We start from the raw sequence: 12355 nt of genomic DNA, 5'->3' as shown, positions 1-12355 counted from the left end.
GTCAGTACCATGGCAACGTCCTAACGCGTTCGGAGGGGAGAACACAAAATTGTTACAAAGTTGCGTTGATGACCGGTTTGTAGTCTGGGAGTTCTGCCAAAAATACAGTCATGCAGCACATGGCACAATGAGAATATTTAATAAATGTCGTTGTGTTCACAATATGAAAGATGTTCATTTAAAAGCCAACTTCAACTCAGTAATGCATAAACTGCATTCATTCCCCACACAAGCACATAATTTGGTATGACACAGATCCAAACCCTACAAGGCAAAGTGCAATAACTAAATATTTTGTAAAACTTGAGTTTAGGCTGAACATGGTCCTTATGACACTTTTATATTGTGCTAAAGCGTTATGGTCCAAATGTGACTGCCTTTAGATATATTGCTACATCAAATTGCAGTGACTACAATATCCAACCTGATACCAATACCTCTCAAGAGGCCATTTTTTTCTCAGTTTCAATGTTGGCAGCCTTTGTATGGCAGCATACACACATACAAATGGATTGTAATCTAAAAAAAAAAAAAAAAGTTTTTTTTTTGGGCAGCCGTGGCCTAGTGGTTAGAGAGTTGGTCTTTCAATCTAGGGGTTGCAGGTTCGAATTCCCCTTGACAACTCCATCCATGGCTGAAGTGCCCTTGAGCAAGGCACCTAACCCCACATTGCTCCAGGGACTGTAACCAATACCCTGAAAGTAATAACCGTAAGTCGCTTTGAATAAATGAAGGCGTCAGCTAAGTGCAATGTAATGTAATGTAATTGGCACTTACATATAGAAAAAAACAAACATACCCATCCAACCGATTTTAAGCATTAATTCAAATGCATACAGTGACCACATTGATCGTCAAGTAGCAGGGATGTCAAGTCCATGGCAAAAAGTTACAGTGCAAAGCAAGTCCAATCACCCAATAAGACATAAAATATCTTAAAATACACTTGGTCACAAATGAACTTGCTGTCCATGCAGTCAATAATTCTGTGATGGGATTTTGGTGAAATCTTCCCCATGGTATGCCAAACAGGGGGCGGTGAATAGGCATCCGTTCCTTCTTTCCTTTGGTGTGTTCGTCTGCCAGCAAAGGTTCATGGGACAGAAGGAGGTGAGCACTTATCCAGTATATCACTGGTGATGACGATCCAAGAAAGCGTGTCAAAACCTGAGGAAAATACAGACGATCAGAAATAATAACCGAGTGGCAAATTAATGTTCAGCTTGCAGTATATTTCTAGTAGCAACAATATATTTAACCAATGCATCTGTATGTTGTTTTATCTTGATGGATGTCAATTTAGTTAAAGCCTGTTAGTCCCAACCCTGGCATTTTGTTTTGCCTTCTGGCCTCCTGTATGTGTGTAGGTCAGGTAGAACCATAACCCCCCAGTATCCAACAATTCACACTCTGAAAAATGCATACAACGATGAGGGAACACTCACCTGCACGTGCATACAGAAGAACCCGGAGAGCAGCAGCACGGTGGCATGGACCACGTACACGAACACCCTCCTGCTGTGGAACCCAGTCGGAGCCTTCTCATCCCTCTCCTTACTCGCGTCACTGCCAGCAAGCCCCAGGCGCAGGCAGTACCTTGGGTCGGCCCTGAGGTACAGGTAGGCAGCCAGAGACCCCAGAGTCGACACAGGCGACGCCAACAGGAAGTTGGGGATCTGCTTCAGCTGGAAGTAGCGCAGGAAGCCCACATCCCAGTAGACATCTTGGAGGTAGGAGTAGAGGAGAGGCAGGGGTCGGGAGCACCAGGGTGGGGCAGGGGACGCCGGGTCTGGTACCCGGTAGCCTTTCACCTGGGCTAGGGAGAGGAGGACGGGGGATACAGGCTCCAGGGTGGAGGGAGTCTCGCAGAACTTTGTGTACCCGTAGAACTGAAAAATGGCAAATGGCAAACAGATGACCAGAACCCAGATGACGGCAGTGGCTATGAAGCGAAAGGCTATCCACATGCACCGCATGAAATTCCACCCATCTCTAGAAGAGGACCTCCAAAGCGGTTGGGCCAGAGACAGAGCCCTCTTCAAGGACAGGTACAACAGGAAGCCCGAGTTCACCAGGCCGTTGGCTCTGGCACCCGTGGCCAGCCCAAGCACCAGGCACGCCTTAGCGGTCGAGCCTCTCTCCAGGAGCCAGAGACCCCCAAACGTGAGTGCTGCGTACAGACTCTCTGAGTAGCCTGCCACGAAGAAGACGTTGGCAGGTGTCAGGCAGTAGAGGAGTGCGGACAGAAGGCTCAGGCGACGGTCCTGGAGGACCAGGCAGCCGAGACCGTACAGGGCGGCCGCACTCAGTACAAACAGTGCACTGTTGAGCAGCGCCACAGCCACCAACAGCCTGCCGTGCAGCGACAGCCAGGCAGCAAGGGGCCAGAGCAGCACAACTGCGACACATCGCAAGACGATGGGTAGGAGGGGAAAGAATGCAAAGTTGTGTTCAAACACGTAGCCGCGCTCTGCAATGAAGAGGAAGTGCTGGGCATCCCAGCGCCCAAGGCCCCCCAACAGCACCTCAGCAACGGGATCCAGCAGGAGAGGGTCCTCTGCTGGGGGTGGGCTGAAGGCGTCGGCGTCATGGTCTGGAATTGCACTATTCAGCAACGCCTAGAAGACAGTAAAGGGTGAGAATGTGGCCAAGCTGGTTATTATTTCTTGCCATGGCATAGGTCTACAAGTCGCCACAAGAGGGCGGAATACCCCCATGAAAAGACATTGACTATGGCTTGAAATGTGTCTGCAATGCTATCTTTCACCTTTACTAAATAGAATCCGATTGCTTTCATAATCCATGAACATTAAACACGTGTTTATACTTCCGTTTGACGGATCCAAACATGTGCAAATAGAAGCTTAACACAACTTCATGATGCTCACCTGCAGTGCCAGAGATCCCAGTCTGGTAAAGACAGCGAACCCCACCACAGCCCGTACACCGGTTGCCATTTTCCACACTTCAGGCTCATTGGGACTTCAGTGTGAATTTCACCTGGCAGTCATGAAACTCATACGTAACCGTTGTCTCAATTTCTCTGAAAACATCACTAGAAAGCCAACACTCGCTTGCCAATTAGGCACGTTCGCCGTACTTCCTGCTGAACTTACAAAGTGCTTGTACATGTCAACGGAGCATTTTTAAACGTTGTAACGAGACTGACGTTTATGCCCACCATAAGCAAGGGTTGCACTTGAATGCTTCACTGCAATTTACAGGAATAAATAGATAAACCGCTGAACTCGTCACAACCAATGACCAGTCCAAACAATATTCATAACAGTCCAATACACTTCCGGGTCTCATGTGGATCGTCAAAATAAAAGTCCAGCATGTACCGGTAGGTTTGTGGTTGCCTGATTATCATAGACTTGCAATCGAGTCGCACAATGAATGTCTAAAAGGTGTTCAGTCACCAGCAAAGAGTGTACCACGAAGGACAATTATTTTATTTTTCACCATTAATTAGCTGAAAATGCTGTTCAAGCTAACTCAGGAATACAGAGTTGTTATTTATGCACCTACATTGCCTATTAATTTTCTATGCATCAGTCTGGCCCCATCAGCTGTTAGGCGTTGTGGCCCTCACTCCTAGTGTTACTAAAATACCACCATAGTAAGTCCTGGGTGAAATAGTTTACTTTCTCCTGATCGCCTTTTCATGTCGATTGAGACTGTCTTGAACGCTCCACAACCTTGTCCCAAACAGAAAAGTGTGGCATGCTGGCCATCTATGGGCCTTCCTCTTACTTCTCTATGGCTTCAGTGTAATCTATATACTGTAGACCGGTGCTGTAGACCTATGTACAATGTGAACAGTATATTGATTTTAATATTGAATGTGCAATGTGCATCTACTTGTGAAATCCAGTAGAACATAATATACACAAGACATTTCATGGTATGGAAGAATGATCTACACAGTAATAAAAAATGCTGGCATTAGCATGGAAGCAAACAATGAAATGAATAAAGCAATCACAAACATCTTACGAAGATTTAATGTACATTTATTCTTACCACATGGAACATATAGTATAAAGATTTCATACTGAATAAATGATATTCATTGAGCCAAAAAGGGGGGGAAAGGAATTTACATTAAGTTTTTAGCTACATAGTCTGAAATACAAATATGCAGAATCCATATCACTGGAGATAGAGAGAGAGAGAGAGCAAGAGAGAGAGAGAGAAAAAAATCTCAAATTTCTGTGTTTCTTCATCTAGAGTTTATTTTGTTGTACCACAAGATGAAATTAAAATATTTCAGCTGTGTCGGCTGTTCTAAGAAGGAGCGGTGGAGAGAAGCCGAAGGGGGAGGGGAGGGGGAGGAGGGGATCTGATATACCTAGAGAGTTTCTGATGCAATGAACCCAACTCAAGTGTGGATGTCCATTCTTCATAGATAAAAACAGTGAGAAGTAGCATAAGAATGTGACAAAGAGTGAGAGGGACAGGGAGAGACAGAGAGAGAGGAAAAGAGGGCAAGAGGAATTAGAGGAGAGAACGAGAGAGCAAGAGAGAAGTAGGGGGAGTGGGATAGGGAACAGAGAGAGCGAGAGAGAGAGCGAGAGAGAGAGAGAGAGAGAGAGAGAGAGAGAGAGAGAGAGAGAGAGAGAGAGAGAGAGAGAGAGAGAGAGAAAGTGTAATGTACAACATCTTATTTACACAACAGCCCACGCTGTTTCTTAAGTTGAAAATCAGTCCTAAAATGTGATTTCTTTTCCATAAGGGTCAATTCATACAATCAAGGGTTTGCTTTTTTTAAGAGAGGAGGTAAGGGTGTTGTAGGGTCTCGATCCTTTGGGGAGAAAGCTTTTCTGGAGCTTCTTCTCTTCACCGTTAAAAACTTCTTGTGTATGTGTGTGTTTTTTTTTCCTCTTTTACCCCCCACTTTTAAAAACTATCGTTGAGTAATCATAATTATCAGCGTCATCATAATCATGAACATCATCATCATCATCATCATCATCATATCATCTCAATGTGAAACAGTGTTACAGAAAGGGTACAGTTGTAATAAGCACTGTACAAAAAACAAACAAAAAAAATATGACTACAATCTACTGCCCGGACCTCCCCTCTCTATGACGTCTGCTCTTGTCCAATGAGAAAGGGACCTGGTGGTGGTGTTGGCGCTGCCCCCCCAGTGACAACGCCCACCATTTTCCAGAGAGGCCACACACAACCCTCCCACATGCTGCATCTCTCAAGTCTGCTTGGACTCCGATGACGGACCGGAGCCTGGACCGCTCCATGGATGGCCCTCCCCGGCCTGCCGCCCCTCTTCCCCCAAAGAGAGAGACTGGGCCAGGGTGAGACACACACACACACAGAAACAGCCACCCCTGCTCTCCTCCTTTTCCCAAACTCACTGTAAACGTGACAGCAACTTTGGTTACAGTTCTTTTTAAGTTTGTCCTTTTTTGTGTGTGGTGGTTTTTTTTTTCAGGTGTGTGTTTTTGTGGTTTTGTGTTCTGTCAACTATTTATTTAGTTTATTTATTTTAACTTTTTTTATTAAAAAATAACAATAAGAGTATTCCCCTACCCAGAATTCCCCTCATCTTCCGCAAACCTCCCCCTGTTTTGTGGGCAGCAAAGGTTTATACACCAGGGGTCCGTGTCATCTTAGTCAGGGGTGGAGGGTGGGGGGATTCAGAGTTCAGCGTGTGCCAGTTTACCACACAGCAGGTCAGTATCCACAGCAACTCTTTATGACATCATCTCTTCCACTGAGGCACAGCGAAGGAGACGTGGAATCGAACGGTCGGAACAGGAGGATGAGAGGAGAGCGAGGGGGGGGACTGAGGAACTGAAGATTTGCATAAATTAAAAAAAGGGGAGGCAATGGAGGGTGGGGTGAATAAAAAGGAAGGGAGGAAGGAGGGGCGGGACCAAAGAAAAAACAAACAAACAAACAAAAAAACAAAGAAGTATCTTTCCTTCCCCACTCGCTCCCCTTTTCTTTACACAGCACCAGTGCATCATGGGAGGAGAAAGGAGGGCTGGGGTTATGCACAGGGGGGCGGGGCATGTTCAGGAGGAGGGAAGAGCATTGGGGCACGGTGGAGGAGGAAGAGGAACGAGGGGGGGGAGGGGAGGGGGGGAGGTGACAAACCAGGAAGAGGTTTATTAAGGTGGAGCCACGGCTCCCCCCGGCTGTCATGACTGGCCAATCAGAAAGAGTACGTCACAGATGACATGCGACACCACCGAGTTCATGAGCGGCGAGACGGACAGGTCCAGCAGCCGCGACTCGTGCAGCGTGAACTCCGAGTGGTTCTCCTCCACCCGGGCCATGGCGTGCAGCGCGCGGGCCGCCCGCCGCATCATGTCCACGCTGGTGGGCTCGAACGGCGACTGCATGTGCATGAGCGAGCTCTGGCTCTGCTGGAACTGCGTGGCGGCCAGGCTGTCCTCCAGGAAGCCCAGCAGGTTGCCCACGCTGCCCTTCTGCACGGCGATGGCGCGCGCCGCCATGCTGTCCCCCTGCGCCAGGTTGGCCAGCAGCACCACCGCCATCTCCCGGCACACGGGCACCTTGCGCTCGCCCACCAGCCGCACCAGGTTGCCGTAGAGACGCTCCAGCCGGTGGTAGGGCGGCGTGGCCAGCACCAGGTCCACGTTGTTGTCCTGGATGCTCAGCTTGCTGAGCGTCTCCAGCACCAGGCGCTGCGGGGAGAGCGCGGCGTTGGCGCCCAGCGTGGGGAAGGGGTCCTGGGCCTCGGCCGACGGGCACACGGCCCAGTGCAGCAGGCCGTCCAGCAGCGGCAGGCAGATGCTCTCCGTGTAGAGCGACAGGTCCAGCTGGCCCGAGATGTTGGCCAGCGTCACCAGGCAGTTCTCGCGCAGCAGCTCCAGGCAGTCCCACCACCACTCGTCGGCGTCGGTGCCCGTGCTCTCGTCGGCCTCCTCCTCTTTCTCGTAGGTGAGCGGCGCCTGCTTGCGCTCGGGGTGCCAGTGGTGCAGCAGCACCAGTCGCCCCAGCAGCAGCAGCAGGCCCGGGTGCTTGGACATCTCCGCGTCGTTGCCCGGCACGAACGACAGGCTGCGCACGATGTTGGAGACGCAGACGCAGCGCCGCGCCAGCGAGTCCTGCCAGTCGGCCAGCGTGCTGAGCGGCGCCTCGTCCTTGCTGTGCGGCTCGTCCTCCAGCACCGTGGTGACGCGCCGCGGGATGATGGGGTCCGTCAGCACGCCAAGACACGGACTGGCTGCCCTCTCCGCCGATCCGCTGCCGCCGTCCTTCTGTAACGTGGACGTGGACGCCGCCGGCATGTCGTTCGTGGCGTCCGAGGAAGAGCCGCGTTCCTTGCGGGCCTCTGAAGTGCTGCTGGCTGCCTTCGATGATGACGATGTCGATGAGGATGAGGATGAGGAGGAGGATGATGATGATGAAGGCTTTCCCTCCTCCTCAGTGCTCTTGTCTTCTCTGGCGGTGGCTGACAAGTCCTTGTCTTTGCCTGCTGCTCTCCTCCTGCTACTGCTGATGTTGTTAGTGCTGCTGCTGGAAGATAGGGGCTGACCCTGGGTGCTGGAGGACGTGGAGGTGGTGGTGGTGGTGGTCGCTGCAGGGCTGGTGGTGGTTTTGGTGGTGGCAGGGGCCAGCGTCGGGGGGTCGCGCCGCCTCTCAAAGTGGGTCTGGATGTGCTCAGTGGTGTCGCCGCCGCCCACGCTCCAGTGCACTAGGCCGCTGTCGAACTCGGTGACCCGGCCCAGGCGCGACGAGCAGTCCAGCACGTACGGGTCCTTCTTGCGCACCACCTTCAGGGGCAGCTTGTCAAACTTGCTGGCCTGCCGTGGCGACTCCTGCGCAGCCGGGTCAGACGCCGAAGAGGACGCCGTAGCCCCTGTGGCGCTGCCGCTGCTAGCTTCCTTTGAGGACGACGACGTGGCCTCCTTGGCTTTCTCCTCGCCGGTCTTGCCAGCCGTGTCCTCGCCGTCGATGGCCCTCTCGCGGTCCTCCTCCTGCTTGACCGTGGTAGTGGTGGCGTTGTCTGCTGAGGAGGTGGCACGCTGCGGTTCGGTGACGTCCTCGTCCTCATCGTCCTCCTCGTCCCCGCCCTCCTCCATGGCCTCCACCAGGTCGTCCAGGCAGCCATTGGCCTCCAGCTTGACCAGGGCGTTGGGGTCCAGCAGCGTGCGCTGGCCCGGGTCGCCCACCTCGTACTCGCGCAGGATGCCGAAGATCTCGATCAGGCAGCGCCGGAAGTACTCCACGATCAGTTCCAGGAAGCCAGGAAGCTGCGGGGGAGCAGAAGGAGCTTTTAGAAGAATCAACGTACCAACCTCAGTGAGGTCAGGTGCAGGACAAAAGCCTTGCATCTGCACAGGGATTACAGCAAAAAAAAGTCATCTGACTGAACTTTTTTACCGGTTAGGTACCCGATCGAGTATCACTCCGTAACCCTACGAAAACCAATGTAGCCAGGCTCTGCCCTCGTAACGAAATATACACTGGTTTTACGCAAGGAATGGTGTCAGAGGCTCAGAGCCAGCGCTAGACATAGGCAGACAGGGCAGTCGCCTAGAGCAGAATAGGCCTATGTCTTGAGGGTGCTAGTAATACCAAAAACTGCCACAAAATCAGAGCTTCAACCAACATAAAACTTTACACTTCACATTAACAATGAATATTCATTATACACTAAGTAGGTCTGTATACACTCAATATGAATGTACCTATAGGTACTAAATCAGATGTGCTCAATCAGATGTAGGCCTACAATGCTATGCTTACAGATAGAGGTGCTCCGATTGCTCGGCTGCCGATCATGACCGGCAGATAATGGCCAAAAATAGCCTGATCGGTGATCGGAAAAACATGCCGATCAAAAAACCGATCGAGAGATATTAAATTCCTCACGCAACCATTTGCCTTTACACCTGGCGCTGCATGTAGGCGCTGGCTCTGCACAGCTGCAAGTGCACCAAAAGAAGGCATCTTTGCTTGTCTATAACTTTTCGCCATTCCCCCCTTCATTTCCACCATTCATAACCATATCTGCATCAACAATGATCTGATTTTCCGATCCATGCGCCGTTTACCTGACAATGTAATTTGCGATTGAGTATTACTCGCCAGTGAGCCATTTTACGTTATAACCTGTGTAGTTGCCTCGGTCAGCACGCGACAACTTCACGTTGTCAGCACAAACATGTCAATTATTGTTTTCAAAGTTGTAATTGGCAGTCAGTTGATTAGTTTGATAGTCGCTGAAACACCAAACGGCGACAGATGTGGTAAAACTTGAGAGAGACATTCAAAACGGCAGTGGAGCACTGGAACTGTGGACGGTGACAGAGAGGGGAGGGGCTCTCCTCACGAGGCTGCTTATTTAAAGCGACAGGTTGTTTTTTTCTCGTATGTGGAAGCCTATTTGATGTAATGTTTCAGTTTCAATTCAATCTTAAATAGTTTAGTTATTCTATGCAATAACTTATACATTGATTAATACTGTAGACTGTATTACCAACACTAGTCTGAAAGATAATAATAATAATTAATAATAATAATAATAATAATAATAATAATAATAATTAATAATAATAATAATAATAATAATAGCCTAATAATAGACATGTGCAAATTAAGATTGATTGGTTTATGGGCAGAAATGGTATTCAATAAGGATAATTAATATGCTATTAAAAAAATAGGAAATCATTTTTGTGATCGGCAATGATCGGTAATCGGCAGATAAAGATTTTTGGTGATCGGTATCGGTGATCGGGCCAAAAAATGGTGATCGGAGCACCTCTACTTACAGATGCCAATTCCTAAATACAACAAAAATGGAAAGAGGGAGAGGAGGCAGGCCTAGGCCACCAGATTGCACTGAACTGCAATTTGGGGCATGTTTTGGTTATTTCCTCTTATTTCTACCCATTATTTATGAATTGTTCACAACATTATGCAGAATGGATTCACAATGAGTTTTGCTTCAAAATGGTAGCTGATCTCACAGAATTATTGACTTGGAATTGCAATGAGTTGATACAGTGATCCCATTATGTTTTTTGTTGTTGTTGTAGTAGTAGCAGGCTACCGGTATATTTTGTCTTTCACATCAGAATGGGCAAACACTGTTCTGGTGAAAGCACTGGTGCGCATTGCTTGCAGTTGTATTTCTTACATTTAAAAAACAATGCACTGTCTGGTCATAGCAATCAGAGGGAGAAAACTAGTTGTTGGTTATTTGTATGTTTTTCACCCTTTTTCACTATTCATCCTGTTACGAACAACTTATTGACGTTACAAACAGGGTGCGGACGGTAGTCTGCCTCTGTGTTCTACCGTTTTGAAAACCTATGGCTACTTTTTTGCCTCTCGATGTGCGGTGCCAGGCACACGCTTACCATTGATATAAAAAACGTCCCTAATTCCTGCACGCACTCGTGTTCTCTCATACAAGCTGACACGACGCACGCAGACACGACACAGTCACAGCCAGACGTCTATCGTTTAACAAAAGTAACACACTTTCCCAAGCTTGTCGCGCAACTTTCCACTCGAATCAAGGCAAATCGCCCACCCATCAGCCCTGTGCGCAGTGCGCAAATAACTGAACTCAAACGAAACGCATAGTCCGAGAAGATGGACACAGACGTTGGGCCACTCAAAAACAAGCACGCACACACAACTGTTGCTGCACACTATTCCAGTTAGCAAAAATAGCATCAAACAATAGCCTACAACAAGCCTTGAAAGTGAAACAAACATCGAAACGGCATTTATCGACCATATGAGTCCACCCATCAGGACACTGCTTCCCAGAACAAGACGTGGCATAAAATATTGGCTCTGCCTGGGATAGCAACAGTGACTCCTGTAAAATGCAAACCCACGTTTTAACTTATTTCTTGAATATATATCGGCAACAACAAAGTTAATCTGCTATGATTACAGATGAGACAGTAAAGTATCCGTTGTCAGAAAGACAACTAGAGCTAGTTCTATCATAGCCCTTTTACGCAGCCAGTCAAACGCGCTAAACTTTGAGGATGAAACGCGTGGTATCCTAGCTAGCTGCCAATGATAGCCGTCCCATTGGGGCTATGAATAATGTTAGTAAAAGCCACAATGCTTAAAATGCAAACCCTTCATGAAAAAGACATCATGCGCAGTCGAAGTAAACTATTCTTTTTTTCTAACAATCTGCCCCGGCAGGTGCAACGATAATGGAAACGTGTCCTACCTTCTTCTAGCTATGCATTCCATGCATATGCATTATTAGCCCATATTGGAATCTCAGTCCAACTCGTTTAACGATTGTCATTGCACTTTAAAGACATATTACACTTATTTTCTTTTCTGCCATCAGCAACAATTTTTTTGTCTCTCGCGCTGCACCGCTACCGAATTGTTCACCGCTCGTGCTGTACTTCTTTTTTTTTTTTTGGGAAGAACGGGGATGGCTCAAAACTACTGATGAGTGAATCTGTTGTAGGCCTATCACACCAGTGGTGGAGTGTATAACTAAATCCGTACACCAAACACCTCTTGTCACCTTCTCATGACCAGGAGTGCTCTCGATTTGTGTTCAGTTGGAAAGTAAAAATTGTGAATTAATTGACATAAATTATACGGACGGAAATCCGTCCAAACGAACATCCAGTTGACGGAAATCCGTCGTAGCGACGGAAAACTTTAATCCCTGATCTGCATGGATGTGGTGTTCATCTTAAGGTTATTAGCAGAATGAAATATTACATTACATGAGGTCTGCTGTGCAACAACAACTGAATTAACGAGTGAAAGTAACCTACTGGACTGGCACGCACGCACGCACGCACGCACGCAAACACAGGCTTCACGTTAACTTTGTTGCTCACCGGCCACTGTGGCTAGTGGTTTCCCCGAGACACTAGTCATTCCGTCTTTCTGCTAGCCAAAGTGTGTCGTCAGTTTTTTTTTTCTTTACAATATTCTTGCATTTGCATACAAACAATTGATGCAATTACTGATGTGTCACCCCAAAAGAATAAATTACCTGTCAAAGTGGCTAGTGAGACTGAAACCTTTACTAGCCACAGCTAAGTTTTACAAGCATTTGGCTGGTTGTCAGGTGCCAGTGTCAAGCCCTGACACATACACACGCGTTGTGAAAAGGTTATTAGGCGTACCTGGCAGAGGTTGAAAGTGGAGATGCTGTTGTCGTCATAGAGCAGGATGTTGATGGTGTCTAAGGCCCAGGTGCTCTCAGCCAGCAGCCCCGACTTGAGAGACATCATTATCCTCCACGCCTCTGGTGTGCCTGGAGAAGAGGGGACAGTCATGCAGCCATTAGAGATGATAAAAAACCCGGAGGATCCGGTTGGAGATCCGGGTCAAGACCTCATCCGAA

At 48.4% G+C, this 12355-nt stretch overlaps 2 protein-coding genes across 7 annotated transcripts in view; both read right to left on the bottom strand.

Moving 5' to 3' along the window:
* Positions 1-134: 134 nt before the first annotated feature.
* On the bottom strand, positions 135-3272 carry pigv (phosphatidylinositol glycan anchor biosynthesis, class V). The gene is made up of 3 exons (XM_063198123.1): positions 2889-3272; positions 1446-2618; positions 135-1167 (listed from the first exon to the last, which is right to left on the bottom strand). Exons 1-3 carry the CDS (start codon positions 2955-2957, stop codon positions 871-873), a joined length of 1539 nt encoding a protein of 512 aa, XP_063054193.1. The 5' UTR covers positions 2958-3272; the 3' UTR covers positions 135-870.
* A 717-nt stretch (positions 3273-3989) lies between these two features.
* Positions 3990-12355, bottom strand: part of arid1aa (AT-rich interaction domain 1Aa) — a 54688-nt gene continuing 46322 nt past the window's right edge. For all 6 annotated transcript variants that reach the window (XM_063199036.1, XM_063199039.1, XM_063199037.1 and 3 more), the window contains 2 exons: positions 12135-12265; positions 3990-8252 (listed from right to left, as the gene is read on the bottom strand). In XM_063199036.1, coding sequence (XP_063055106.1) covers positions 6171-8252; positions 12135-12265 — 2213 coding nt within the window. In that variant the 3' untranslated portion in view covers positions 3990-6170. The remainder of the gene's footprint in view (positions 8253-12134; positions 12266-12355) is intronic.

The sequence above is a fragment of the Engraulis encrasicolus genome, chromosome 5, assembly GCF_034702125.1.
Source record: "Engraulis encrasicolus isolate BLACKSEA-1 chromosome 5, IST_EnEncr_1.0, whole genome shotgun sequence".
In the NCBI taxonomy this organism is placed as follows: Eukaryota; Metazoa; Chordata; class Actinopteri; order Clupeiformes; family Engraulidae; genus Engraulis; species Engraulis encrasicolus.
This window is presented reverse-complemented; position numbering and strand designations above follow the sequence as displayed.

What these genes read in the sequence shown, in the direction of transcription:
- pigv (XM_063198123.1), bottom strand. Translation starts at nt 2,957, where the DNA reads ATGGCAACCGGTGTACGGGCTGTGGTGGGGTTCGCTGTCTTTACCAGA. An exon ending in TGGGATCTCTGGCACTGCAG is followed by an intron (nt 2,619 to 2,888) that starts GTGAGCATCATG and finishes ACTGTCTTCTAG; the next exon opens with GCGTTGCTGAATAGTGCAAT. An exon ending in TCTTCTGTATGCACGTGCAG is followed by an intron (nt 1,168 to 1,445) that starts GTGAGTGTTCCC and finishes TATTTTCCTCAG; the next exon opens with GTTTTGACACGCTTTCTTGG.